This window comes from Sapajus apella, unplaced genomic scaffold (assembly GCF_009761245.1).
Source record: "Sapajus apella isolate SASKATOON/1434 unplaced genomic scaffold, GSC_monkey_1.0 scaffold20, whole genome shotgun sequence".
Classification (NCBI taxonomy): Eukaryota; Metazoa; Chordata; class Mammalia; order Primates; family Cebidae; genus Sapajus; species Sapajus apella.
This window is the reverse complement of record NW_022436960.1, coordinates 8301953-8316289: the sequence shown is the minus strand read 5'-3', so window position 1 is coordinate 8316289 and position 14337 is coordinate 8301953. Positions and strand designations below refer to the sequence as shown.

General features: G+C 36.6%; 1 protein-coding gene across 4 annotated transcripts in view; it reads right to left on the bottom strand.

Moving 5' to 3' along the window:
• Positions 1 to 14337, bottom strand: part of DICER1 (dicer 1, ribonuclease III) — a 70516-nt gene that overhangs the window by 38040 nt on the left and 18139 nt on the right. For all 4 annotated transcript variants that reach the window (XM_032287507.1, XM_032287511.1, XM_032287508.1 and 1 more), the window contains 7 exons: positions 8990 to 9178; positions 8173 to 8335; positions 7167 to 7297; positions 5536 to 5670; positions 4953 to 5113; positions 2078 to 2246; positions 59 to 531 (listed from right to left, as the gene is read on the bottom strand). In XM_032287507.1, the coding sequence (XP_032143398.1) occupies positions 59 to 531; positions 2078 to 2246; positions 4953 to 5113; positions 5536 to 5670; positions 7167 to 7297; positions 8173 to 8335; positions 8990 to 9133 (1376 nt within the window). In that variant the 5' untranslated portion in view covers positions 9134 to 9178. The remainder of the gene's footprint in view (positions 1 to 58; positions 532 to 2077; positions 2247 to 4952; positions 5114 to 5535; positions 5671 to 7166; positions 7298 to 8172; positions 8336 to 8989; positions 9179 to 14337) is intronic.

Below are 14337 nucleotides of genomic sequence, written 5' to 3'. Positions count from 1 at the left end.
ATCACATCACAGGACGCCTCCTTGTTCTCATGTGAAATGGGTCAACTTAGAGATTTACCTGTTTAAGACAACTGCTGTGTATCTTCTTTCCACAAAAATAATTCCGCATAAAATGTTGGTAAATGGAGAAGGGAAATTTGTTTCTGGCTTCTCTTTTTCTTCAATTTCTTCATCCTCATCATCATCCTCAGAATCACTCCATGACACATAATTATCCTGATTCCTATTATTATACCACTCAACGCTTTCAAACTGCTGTCGCTCATATGGTTTATATTTACGTAAGATTTCGAGCAGTTTTATGACTTTAGGAGTTACAAATTTCAGGTCAAGTGAGGCAGGTGAGAAGTGCTCTTCACATAGTGCATGTATTTTCCTTAGGAAAGTGTCTGTAAACAATAAAAATTTCCTGTGCAGCTCCTCTTGCTCATGTTTGATGTATTTCTGTAGTTCTCTTACCATCATTCCAGCTACTTTATCTGCACACCAGGGTCCCAGAACTACCAATACTGCACGACAGTCTGATAGTATCTACAAAGAAAAGAAAAAACCTAATGCTAAACAATAATAATATACCATTCTCATATGGGGTTTAACTGGGATTTCAGTTGTCCTCAAATGGCTTCTTAAAGGTAACCCAACCTTAGGTTAACTCCCTAAAGATGGGGGGAGAGGCCATTAGTCTTCATGTTTATTTCATGTATGTGAACCATCTCTTTTCAATAAAATAATCAAATGGAAATTAAGAGATGCAATTGTATGAGGTTAATAAATCTTATTTTTAGATCTGATTAGTTACTATACCTGAGTCATTTACTTTCTGCCAAATTACATAAAAATTTATGCAGCATAATAGTTTAACTTCAGACATCAAGGAAGAGCAATATAATTTTCTTTGAACTTTATCTATGTACGATATCCCCTGGTATTATGTTTTCCACTGACTAGGAGCTGTGGATCAATTTTGGTGGATCTACAGTCAGCGCTTGTGGATGCCTTGGTTAGATTGTTGTAAAAACACCACACAGCTGTCTCTATTATCATTTCTTTTTTCTTTCTAAGTGGTAGAGGAGATAGGACAGCTGCACTGGGGCAGCATCCACATACTCCGGCACAGTTCTCCAAAAGTCCCTGCTATCTGAATTCAATGAAAACACCACCACAAGGTCAGGGCTCCTCAATGTTAACACCTCAGCTAAATCCAGACTCTGATCCTGGACCCTCCCAGAGTGCTGCATCTTACAACTCTAATTAAGAACTGAAAGTTAATCCATGGCCAGGCTGTAACTGAGGAATTGTGAGAGAAAGAGGGAAAAAAGGAAAAAAAGAAGAAAGAAAAGAAAAAAAGGAAAGGAAAGGGAAACAGAAAGGAAGAAAGACTTCAAAGGTTGAGAAAAATGTGGGCACTGCTGCTCCAGAAAAAAATCATCAAGAGAAAAACTAAGACCCACACTTAATACAGTGTTAACATTCACAAATGGTTGTAAAGTTCTAGGGCAGTGGTTCTCAAGCTTTGAAGAATCAGATCACTGGAGGGCCTTTTGAAATTCAAAACTGAAGACTCTGCAAACCATAAAATTCAGTTCTGAGGACCCCACCCAGATGCTGCTGCCCTGGAAGTGGGCCTTCCAGGGCCTACTCTGGAAGGATCACTGTCCTAAGGGATCTCTTCTCAAAGTAGTACTACTCAGGGACAATAGGCTCATATCCAGTTCCTCACACTAGGAAACTGTGGAAGAATTCATTTAGTTCAAGGGTTTGAGCAGAAACTAACTCATCTGAACATAAAACAAAAAATTGGACTTACTCCTTATACTTGCATAACCATGACACGAATCCTAAGTCACCTCCTTAAATAGGGGAAGTCTACACTTAATAATATAAATGTGCATCAGGTAACAGTGAACTCAACCTAATATGGTATGTTGAATGAAAAATGTCTAAGGAGATAAAGAGATAAAACCTTAAACTAAAATGTAGAGTAAAGAGCCTCATTAGAAGCATATTTTCATTTCAATATTAAAAATAAACAGAACTTTCAAAATATAATCACTATACGTACTTTGTAGATGCTTACCTGTTTTGAAATTAAAGTAGAATCTCTTTCTTTTGAATGAACAGATATATTACAGTCATTGATAAAATTAAGTGCTTCTTCTAATTCCATGAGCAGTCTTTCATAAAGCCCACTTCTGTCAGTAAATGGTCCACAATCTACCACAATCTCACATGGCTGAGAAGTATACCTTTAACATAAGAAACAAAAGGTATCAATATTGCAGTAGTGAGAATGCAACTTAAAAAAGGTTTTTCAAAAAGTGAAAAAAAGAGAAGAGATACTAAAAATAAAAATGCCAGAATTTAGCAGTGCAGTGAGATTTTAGGTATTTAATTATAATTTTTCTGTATTACCATACTTCTCCATAGTAAATAATGTATTTTATAAACCAGTAAACTATTGTTTAAAAGATGTTTTCAAATGGCAAAGGGAGAAGGGGGGAAAGAAAAGAATACAAATGAGCATCCACTGCATCCCCAAGCATTATGCTGGGAATTTACATATCTTTTAACTTAATCCACACACAAGGAGGAGGATGAAGGAAATGAAGGTTTAAAGATATTACATGATTCTGTCTAAACAAAACTCAGAACTGCCTTCTTCTGAGGGCTCTTTCAGCCAGACCCTGCTGCCTCCCCAAACACTTTTTGTTTCATTTTTAAAAACTCACTGTTATGATCCATTTATATATCTCCAAAAAGAGTCTTCCTAGTTTCAGTTTGTATATCTAATCAGTATAAAGGGCAGGCTTACAACATGTCTTCCTGAAGCAGTACTCACGTTTATCTGCACAGGTTGAGTACTCTTATTTGAAATGCTTGGGACCTGAACTGTTTTGGATTTCCAATTTTTTTCAGATTTTCGAGTATTTGCATATAAATAATGAGTTAACTTGAGGGTGGGACTGAGGTCTAAACATGAAATTCATTTATGTTTCATATTTACCTTACACATAGCCTGAAGGTAATTTTATATAATATTTTAAAATAATTTTGTGCATGAAACAAGTTTTGATGGCATTTTGACTTCAATTCATCATGAGGCCAGATATGAATGTTCCGCTTGTGGCATCATGCCAGCACTCAAAAGGTTTCAGATTCTGGAGCATTTCAGATTTCACATTTTCAGATTAGAGATGCTCAATCTGTACTGTTCACCTGTTAGGTCTCAAGGAATGACCACATGAGGCTGATACTCAAATAATTTTGCCAATAGATTTCATTATTATTACAGTTTTCTTTTGTTTTTTAGGCTTAGCCTTCCATCTTTTGCCCCCTTAGGCATTTGCCAGAATGAGGAGCAAGGATGTTCAAAATACTCATGAAACTCAACCATTTCTCAGAAGCAGAAATAAGAATGGGAAGATAGATCATGGTGGGGGAGTTTTATCATTAAATTTATCCATTTCCATATCTGCGTGAAATTTTTAGTATTTGTAACTATTGCTTTTATTTTTAATGTATTTTTAAATCCTCATAAGGAAAACTCCCCCACTTTCATTCATTTCTAATATCATTCCTTGGGTCTTTTATGGCTTTCATAAAAATGACAACCAGAATGGTACATAATATCCTAAAAGTACTTATAATAATTTTAAAAAGAAAAATAAATCTAGCAAAGACATACATAGTTCTTACTTTTCTGAGCCTAAAACAGTATTTATATTGAACCAAAGAGTTATTATTTGGAGAATTAGGTAATGCTTAATCAAAAGATTGCTCATAGTTTTACTTAAATGCTCTATTACTTCTACTTATCAACAAAACTTCAGGCAATACAAGCGAAGCACTCTAACTCAGGTCAGACAAAAGCACAAGCACAGCCTTATCAGTGTTGGCTCACGAAGTCAGACACAGCATGTTCTAGAGGTCACAAGATTTGTATTTCATATGGCATTTGGATACCTAAGTTTGATTAATCCCAAATGTTACCTTTTCTTCTCACACTCCAAAGAAAGCTTTCCTCAAATTCGTACTAAACGTGAGGCACATTGCAAGATTTTTCTCTATGTCTACTGATCATCAAAGAATCCCATGAAACCACTGTCAATGTCCTTTTACATGTGCAAGGAAATAAGTGATTCACTCAACGTCACACAGCTTACAATCAGCGGAGCTATATTCAAATCCACGTCTGACTCAACTCCACAACCTGAGAAATCAGTCTTCTCTATTTATTATAACTGTCCTAAGAACCACCACTAGGTAATCTTTAGCTGTATTTAAGACTGTATCTAGTAAGAACAGAAGAATATTTTGACATGAATCAAATTCATTACATTTGAAAAGCCATTTTCCTAACTTGTAAATCCTCCCTTCCACCAACTTAAACAAGTTATTAAGGTTGTGTGCGTGTGTGTGAGCGCATGCTTTTCAATGAAACTCAAAATAGTAATCCCCTCAAAAAGAGTCAAACCTAGAAACCACAAATAGCAACTTTCTCAGAAATCCACAACCCATTTTCAAAACAACAGGGTATTTCCAAATGTTTTAAAGTATATTCCTGGATTCTGTAAATAAATTAATGCACTTTGAAAGCAGCATGTAAGACATTTAGGTCTGAAAAACAAAGCACACATATTGACAAAAAAGAACACAAATTTACTGTCAAAGTTCCCAGTCCTTGGCAACATTAGCAAGCAGGAAATGCAGAGAAACATTGCCGTAATCGCTTAAGGCAAAATGCCTGTCTGCTACTCTCTGTGGAAACAAGGTTAGATTCTTGAACTCACAGGTAACTGTACTTACAGAGAATTCTTATCCTGGCCCATTCCTTTTTACTGCCATTTGTTCACTTAACTAGGTACTATCTGCGAGGTACTACAAAAAACACCAAAGACTTAATGTTGTTTTCAACTAATCTCGTTAAAGCCAAGTCAATCAGAAGTGCATACCTGTCTAAGACCACCAGGTCAGTTGCAGTTTCAGCATTACTCTTAAGAATTTTCTCTAGTTTCTGAATCTTTTCTTCCAATTCCTCTGGATCACATTTCCCATTTAAAATGGAAGCAGTTAGTCCCAAAATGCGAGGACATGATGGACAATTTTCACAGAGCTAACATAATAAAAGATACTGACAGTAAAGACTTCATTTTGCAAGGCCATAACAAGAGAGACATTGCCATAGTAAAACATCAAAATCACTAACAAATACTAAAAAATAATTTGTTTGGTGGAAATGCCACTACACCAAGAACAACATAAAATTACTCAAAGAATTACTGTAGTTTGTTTAAAAGATCTGTTTTTCAAAAAAGCACAAGTAGATACACTATGAAAATTATATAAAATTTATTTTTATTATGTTTAAAAGTTTACAGATTTAAATGAATACTAATTTGATATTTATTCATTCATACAGTGGAGCCAAACTCCCAATATTGATATCTAATATTATTGTTTTTGAAATCTAAAAAACAAATCTGCATATACTAAATAGTTTACCAACAATTACTAAGACTTAGATGTAAAACTTACCTTCATAATTTCTCGATAGGGATGATCTAGGATTGCAAGATGACACTCATCAAACACCAAAAGGTTAATGTCTGACAGTGATAAGTAACCATTTTTCAAAACATTCAAGGCGACATAGCAAGTCATAATGAGAACCTAAAATAAAATTAACATCAGTATACAAACATATCATTCCCTGCCTGGATATACTTACATAAAATCAGATCAGAGTTATTGTATCTTAGGTGAAGATTAATAAATTCATTAGTTAAAATTAAAACTAAAATACTAAATATATATAATTTCATACATTAGAACCAAGTAGGAAATCAGGAAAACATGGGAAAAGATGATGAGAAAAAAAATCTTGATAATGGAGAGCATGTTTTTATGACAAATCTAAATTTACTCCAGGTTCTTAGTTTCCCCAAAGCCATATTATGACTGATGAGATCTGTCAATTTAGGCAATTCACAAAACAAGTCACATTATCTTTATTTTTGTCTCTTGAACTGACATGGTTTTCTGGAAGAAAACTTGGACTAAATGTTATCTTTGTAGCGTATCATTATGTGGCTTTTTCAGTGCTTTATTAACGAGGACTTAACTCAGTATTTGTAGCACACTAGTAAGCTGGGCTGTTTCAGGTCAGTGAAAAAGCATCTCTTTTTTTTTTTTTTTTTTTTCTTGAGGCGGAGTTTCACTCATGTTACCCAGGCTGGAGTGCAATGGCGCGAGACCAGGATGGTCTCGATCTCTTGACCTCGTGATCCACCCGCCTCGGCCTCCCAAAGTGCTGGGATTACAGGCTTGAGCCACCGCGCCCGGCCAGCATCTCTTAACCACTGTGTATCCCCCAACGACCAACACACCAAAGCCCCCAGCACATGCTGGCTACATGGAAACATTCAGTTAGAGAAGCCTCCAACACATGCTGGCTACTCGGAAACATTCAGTTAGAGGAAGTCTCTGTCAAAGGCCTAAACGCCTCAAGCAAGAAATTTCTCTAGTTTCCAAGACATTTAACTCAAGAGTAAATTTTTTGAAAGCATATTATCAGCAAGTTGGAAATACGTCATAGGAATCTGTTTTTCAAGCAAGCAGATCATACTGAAAGCTATTTCTTTTCTACAAAGTTAAGAGCAACAAAAATCAGTAATTTTATTTATTTATTTGCTTATTTTTTTGAGACAGAGTCTCGCTGTAGCTCAGGCTGGAGTGCAGTGGCAACAAGTTTGGCTCACTGCAACCTCCACCTCCCAGGTTCAAGCAATTCTCCTGTCTCAGCCTCCTGAGTAGCTGGGACTACAGGTGCATGCCACCACACCCGGCTAATTTTTGTATTTTTAGTAGAGACACGGTTTCACCATACTGGTCAGGCTAGTCTTGAACTCCTGACCTCAGGTGATCCACCCGCCTTAGCCTCCCAAAGTTCTGGGATTACTGCCATGAGCCACTGTACCTGGCCTTTCTTTAGTTCTAAGATAAGACTTACAGTAAGAGAGAGTACATCAGGACTAGTTTCTAGGCTGATTAAGTACAGGAAATTAGTTTTCAAACCCAAATCAGACAACCAAGAATAAAGATTATCTTACAAACCAAGTCAAGGACTTGTAGGGATTTATAAAGTGAAATTTCTCTACAAGTCTTACCTGGTGCTTAGTAAACTCTTGGTTCCATCTCTCTTTTGTCCAAGATCCATTTACTTCTAGGTTTGAGTATTCCCCAACCTTGAGATCTGAATGAGTTCTGACAGCTGACACTTGTTGAGCAACCTGGTTTGCTGATTACAAATATAATACTCCATGTAAATATGAGCAATCTTGCCTAGTTGGCTCTCTGGACTACTAAAATTAACAGTCTACAGAAATCATCATTATTAGACCAACAACGCTTCTGATAGCCTCTTTAAAACCACAGTTCCAAGGTTATCCTCCAAAAAATGGCACCTACTAGACTTGCCACCTCACTTTTTGTCACTCGCTTCAGAGAACCCTACACCACCTTTCTTCTTCACAGCTGATTTCCTCTAAGCCACCCTCTTGTTTTCTTCAATAAAATCAGATGGAAACGAGACAGTCTAACACGTGTTTAAAGCACATAGTTATACTGAGACAATCTAAAAAAAGAGGGCAGCGACATGAATATATTAGAGGCCTGCAAGCTTGGGTTCCTATTTTATATTTTTTATTTTTACATATAATCCAAGCATATAAAAATCAGTATTTTAAACTCTTAACTGAATAATTTCTAAGCAGCATGTAACTTTCTTTCTATTAATACAACTGATATAGCAAAAGCATAAGTAAAAAAGTTACCTATCTATAATTAAGTACCTTTTCACATACTTGGTGAAGCTAAAACATCAAGAACAAAAATAAATGTAACAACTTATAATAGATTATGTCCTAACGTACACATGTTCCAATACTTATGTTCTAAACATAATCCATTCAAAGAAATACAGAACCAGAACATTTAAGAGAAACACCAAAAAGAAATAGGACAAAATAATTTCTGCCAGAAGAGATTCAAAGAGTGCATTATCCGTCAAACTTTCTTCAATAATTTAACTTCAGAAACACAGAGAAAATCTGTTTAAACATAAAATCCCATCCAATTTCCCTAGCACAAGTTGAAAAAATAATTTTTTATTACCAGAGTTGACCAAGAACACCGTCCTTTTTCCGTGTCTGTTGAAGTCTCCCCTGATCTGATAGGACAGCTCTTTAGTGAGTAGTACTGCAATAAATGTCTTCCCTGAGCCAGTGTTTAAACAGACGATGGTATTATGATCCAGAGCTGCTTCCAGCAGTTCAACCTAGAAACATGGTGAAAAAAAAGTTTATGCACTTCTTACCTAAAGTACAAAATTTATAAAATTGGATTTTATTTTAAATCAGGAAATTTCACTATTTTCTAAAATCTTCCTCCAATAAATTTACAACGACAACAACAACAACAAACCCACAGTCTACATCTTTATACAGGAACAACACTCAGAGGAATAAAATGCCTGCTATATACAACTGGATTGTGTAAATACATGTTGAAATGGCATTTACCCTTTCTTTAAACATTATTTTTGTATACACAGAATACTTCTCTAGAATAACATGAATGACTAAACTTAGAGTAATCATGGTTCTGCCAGTTCATGGCTGAACATTCTCAAACTAATCTAGGTTCCTACCCAGCTCACTAGGACAGACACATCCAAGTGAATATAAAGGAACAGTGAGGTTTTCAGAGGGAGAAAAAAAGGAACTTAACAAATAAAACTATCAAATCCAATTACCCAGCAGATGTTAGAAAAGAAAAGGACTATTAAGAATAAAAGTATTTTGAATGAGAAAATTAATCAGAAGTGGGAGGCTTGAAAGGGTAAATGAGTTTTATGTAAGTTGTGTCAACTATATGCTAATTTATTCCATTTTAGTGAAGAATGCTCCAGTATTAGTGTTCACATTAGTACCTGATATTTTCTTGGCGTATAAATGTTATCATGAATTGCTTCTTGTTGCCATGGCAGTCCAAAGAAAGGACCCATTGGTGAGGAAGCAGGGGTCATGAGCTGCAGGCCTGCCATGCTGAGGGGCTGCAAAGCAGGGCTTTTCATTCATCCAGTGTTTCTTTCATTGCATTTTTGTTCTAGCACAGCTTACTACAAAAGGGAAAAAGAATACCATTACACAACCATGCAGGGTTAAAAACAAAAGAAAGCACAGAAACAAGAGAAACATCAGAATATCATTCCTATGAGCCTTTAAAACTCTTCCTATAATTGTTTTAGCTTTTTCTTGATCTAAAAGGATCATTTTGGGAGTCAAGCATTCTGTACCTTATCCAGTGACTCTACACCTGAAATTTGTTTTAAAGAATGAATCAGGCAACTGCACAAAGACATGTACATAAATATTCGTTGTTGCATTATTACTTAAAAATAAGAAATAATTTTAAAATCTAGTAAAAAATAAGCTACATAAATTATGGTATGACTATATCATGTAATACTTGAATCCATTAAGATTATAACACATATCTATACTTCTTGACATAGAACAATGTCCAAAATAAACCTTTAAAAGAAAATAGGTACAGTATGCCTTGTTAAATATATGCACATATATAAAATATGTAAATATACACATAAATATATTTTGAACATTCTTTGTATATTCTATGACATTGTTATTGACAAAATGATAACGTATGGAAGGTACTTAGCACTGTGCCTGCACCAGGAAAGATTTAGACACCTGCTAAAATTACGTCACTTTATCAAGAGCCCATGAACACAGAAGGCCTTTTTCTCAATTGACAACCTATTATAAATGCACATATTTAAATATGTATCTTTAAAATTATGTATATCCTAGATAAATTAAAACAAATGACATCACTCTGTGAAATGAAAATTTTTCATGACATCTAAGCACTTTTCTGTATTTCATATAATTCTTCCCACAGATAAATTTGATGACGTAAAATGATAACAACTATCCTTAAAATTTCTAACCTTCAAACAGAGGGTCAGGGTTTGAAGTATCTGTGTGAAAGTCTATCACTGGCTTTACTGTCAGCAGGACTTCCTCGCCCCTCAAAAGGGAATTCCCTCTCTTGCACTGCTTTGGAATATTCATTGCTATTACTCTATGAAACTAGAAGAGAGAATTCAGCTCTTTGTTACTTAACAAACAAAACTTTTGAATTTCCTGACATGTTAAGTACAACACAAGACTTAAGTTGCTGCAACTAACTCAACAAGACGTCTCAAGTATAGGGTCTCTTACACAGAGGCACAATACTGAATTCTAATTTGAGAAATTAATTCCATTGACAAGAATTCAACATTCAGCTACCAAAAAGTACTATCTCAAATAAGCAGTGCAGGGGCACCCCAAAGCAGGAGCTGAGAGCCTCAGCAAGACAGCATATCTGTGGACCTGGCAGCACAATCACGCTCATCACTTTTCCAGAAGGAACAAGCAAAGTACACAGAGTACTTTATGAGATAATATTAAGCCATAATTTCCCTGGATCAAAGAGAACTATGTTCTTCATGAGAAAGTCTGTTCATTCTCTGCTGCATCAAAGCCCCAACAGCCATTCCTTTTACCCTAGTACCAGAGCCTAGTATGCACTTTCCTGAATTCAGGAAGCCCTGAGAGTTTGCAGGTTCATCAGTTAAACTTTTTTCTTAATAAAACTGCCAAGAACCCCATGTGGAAGTCTATTTTACCAACATTTCTGAGATCCTAGAGGCCACTAACTCTAGAAAAACAGTCTAAAAGTAAATTAAGAATGTTTTACTTTTTTAAAGCTGGGGAAAGTATACTCTTCAAAAATGTCAATGCTATAAAATACAAAGAAAAATATAAAAATGTTCCAGATTAACAAAGACTATATGGCTACACAAGGACATAAAGATGGAAGTAACACAGAGCGGGAACTCCAAAGGGAGGAAGGTGATAAAGTGGGACACGGTTGAAAAAGTACCTACTGGGTGCTACGTTCACTATTTGCGTTAACAGGTGGACTTAGAAGTCCAATTCCCACCGGTATGCAATATACCTGTGTAACAAACAAGCACATGGACCCCCGATTCTAAAAGAAGAAACAGAGACTATAAAGACACGTGACAACTACATGTAACACCTGAACTTAGACTGGATCCTATCTGAAGGAGAAAAATGCCATAAAAGACTTTTTTTTTTTTTAAATTAAAATGGGCAATATTGGAGGTATACAGTGTGATGTTTTGACACACATATATACAGTGAACTATTATAATCAAGCTAACTAACATATCCACCTCTTCTCATAGCTACAATTTTTTGGTGTGGTGAGAACTCTTCAGATCTACTCTCTCAGCAAATTAAAGTATTCCATACGCTGTTATCCACCATGGACCCCGTGCTGTATGCTGGATCTCTGGAACTTACTTATTTCACGTAACTGAAACTCTGTACCCTTTCACTAACAACTCCCCGTTTCCCCCACCCTTCTACCCTTCTCTTTTACTCTGTTTGTAAGACTTCTACTTTTTAAATTCACATGTGACATCAGGCAGTATGTGGCTTTCTGTGCCTGCCTATTATCCCTATTATTAGGTCCTCTGGGTTCATCTGCATTATTGCAAATGGCAGGATTTCCTTCTTTTTGGCGCTGAATACTATTCCTCTATGTGCATTTGTGTATCACAATTCCTTACCCATTCATCTGTTGATGGACACGTAGGTCGCTTCAATATTTTGGCTATTATGAGTAATGCTGCAAAGAACATAAATAATTATCTCATTCATAAAGGACATTATTAAGCCAATTTTTAAAACAAGATAACAGCAAGGTTAAAAGTTCCTAAAGGTGATATAACTGACTGTGGTTACGTAAGACAATACCCTTATTGTTAGGAAATACACATTGGAGTATTTAGGGGTAAAAAGCCATAATATATGCAACTTATTCTCAAATGGTACAGAAAAAGAATCTACATGTAGATAAACACACACACACACACACACACACACACGACAGACACACATACAGAGCTGATAAAGCAAGTGGGGAAAAAAGGGTACAGCACATATATTTGTCCTATTCTTATTCTTGCCAACATAAATATTTTTCTTCATTTTCTGCTCAAATATAAATAAATGTTTCAATCCTTTACGTATTCAAAACAAGGCCAGGCGACTCTGGCTAGCTCTCAAATACCCACTCCAATTCTTCCACAGGTAACAGCCATGCTCGACTCTGCTTGGTCTCAGTCAAACAGTGGCTCACTGAAGTCTTCAAGGATCCAGTTTCTTTTCCTTTTTTTCCCCCAAGACTGAGTCTCACTTGATCACCCAGGCTGAAGTGTGGTAGTACAACGATGGCTCATTGCAGCCTCAATCTCACAAGTAGCTGGGACCACAGGTGTGCAGCACCACAATTGGCTAATTTTTAAATTTTTTGTAGAGACAGGGTCTAACTATGTTGTCTAGGCTCTAGTTTCTTATTTTCTGCTATCTGCCAGACACCCAAACCTAAGCTGATGGGCCTATGACTCACCCTTGGCCAGAGGAATTGGTTCATGCTCATCCAACAGCAAAAAATTTAGGACTTTCATTGGATGACTGTAGAGGAGTAGTTCACTTTCTTTCCCTCTAAATATGACTCATGAAATTATTGTAGTTGCTCCTGCAACTATACTATGTAGACCCATGAAAACACCCAGCCTTAGGATGAAACTAGCACCGCAGACGGTAAAAATAAAGAACCTGGGTCCTTGATGACATCAATAAATCACTGGATCAACCCACCTCAAAGCCCAGCCTAATGGACTTTCCAATTACCTGAGCCAACAAATTCCTCTATTGTCCAAGCTAGCTTGGGTTGAATACTCTGGGATACAAGCAAACCTAATGACACTCTCTAAATCACTATAATCACTTACTGTAGAAGGTCTAGGTAGAAAATAGAAGAGGAAAGCAAATAACAAATATGAACAGAAAGAAAAGAAGGAAAGAAGGGAGAGAAGAAGGAAAGAAGGAAAAAGGGAAAGGAAGGGAAAGGGGAAAGGGAAAGAAAAAGGGAAAGGAGAAGGGAAAGGGAAACAGGAAGGAAGGGGGAAGGGGAAGTAAAGGGAAAGTGGAAGGAGAAGGGAAATGGGAAGGGGAAGGAAAAGGGAAAGTAGAAGAAGAAGGGAAATAGGAAAGGGAAGGGAAGGGAAAGGGGAGGGGAGGGGAGGGGAGGGGAAGGGGAAGGGAAAGGGGAGGGGAGGGGAGGGGAGGGGAAGGGGAAGGGGAGGGGAAAGAAAAGGGAAAGGAGAAAGGGGAGGGGAAGGGAACAGAGAAGGGAAGGTAAAGGAAAATGGGAAGGGAAAAGGAAAGGTAAAGAGAAAAGGTCAGGGACTAAAGCAGAAAGTCATTAGGTCAGAAATATTGAGACAATGAACAAATACTGCAGCCAGATCCCAACCAAGCTGAAAAGCTTTGTTTGTAGGAGAAAAGTCAAGAGTCTTTACACTCCAAGGAACCAGGGATGAGATCTACCAAGAAGCTTCTAAGACTGAAAATTATCCTTATTTGTCCTTATGAATATTTTTTTACTTTCTGCTATTAGTAAATTCTTTCTGAAACTGCAAAGTTTTGTTTCCGAAACAAACTGATGAAAAATCTGGACAGTTCTCCCTCTGCACAAGAGAGGGAGGGACACAGAGAGCTTCCCTGGCCTGCCTGTTTCCTTCTTCCCTCTCATAAAACCGCAAGGGAGAAAACAGGCAGGGAAGGGAAGCTGGCCCAAGACCAACGAAGACTCAATTCTATCTGGAAAATTAGCCCTAGGCCTCCACTGTTCTGCATGCTCAGTTTCACCTCAAGACACCAACTTCACTCAAATGTGCCGATCCTATTCCTACAAACCAGTAGGTAAAGAGCTTGGAAAAGGAGGAATTGGAAATTTCCCCAATGTCTGGGCTCTGTTCCTGGTATCTCAAAAGACAGGTTTTTTTTTTTTCTTATAAACACAACCGTTCTCATAAATGTCCCACCACACCCTACAACATTCACAGGGTTTAGAAAAATGTTAGGTAGCTGGTTCCTAAGAATCAATTTGAGAATAAAAACACCAGAGAAACAAAAGGTATGTATTTATCAACATTTAGGCTCTAAATAAAGAGAAAACAGATATGTTACATGGTAAAAAGAAATACCAAACAATAAGGAAATACAGAAATAACATCTGTAACTGAAAATATCTGAAAAGATAAGGTTTCTAGCACCTTTCACAAAAAAAACCACACGTAAGAAAATGATACAAACTATTGGAAGGGAATTC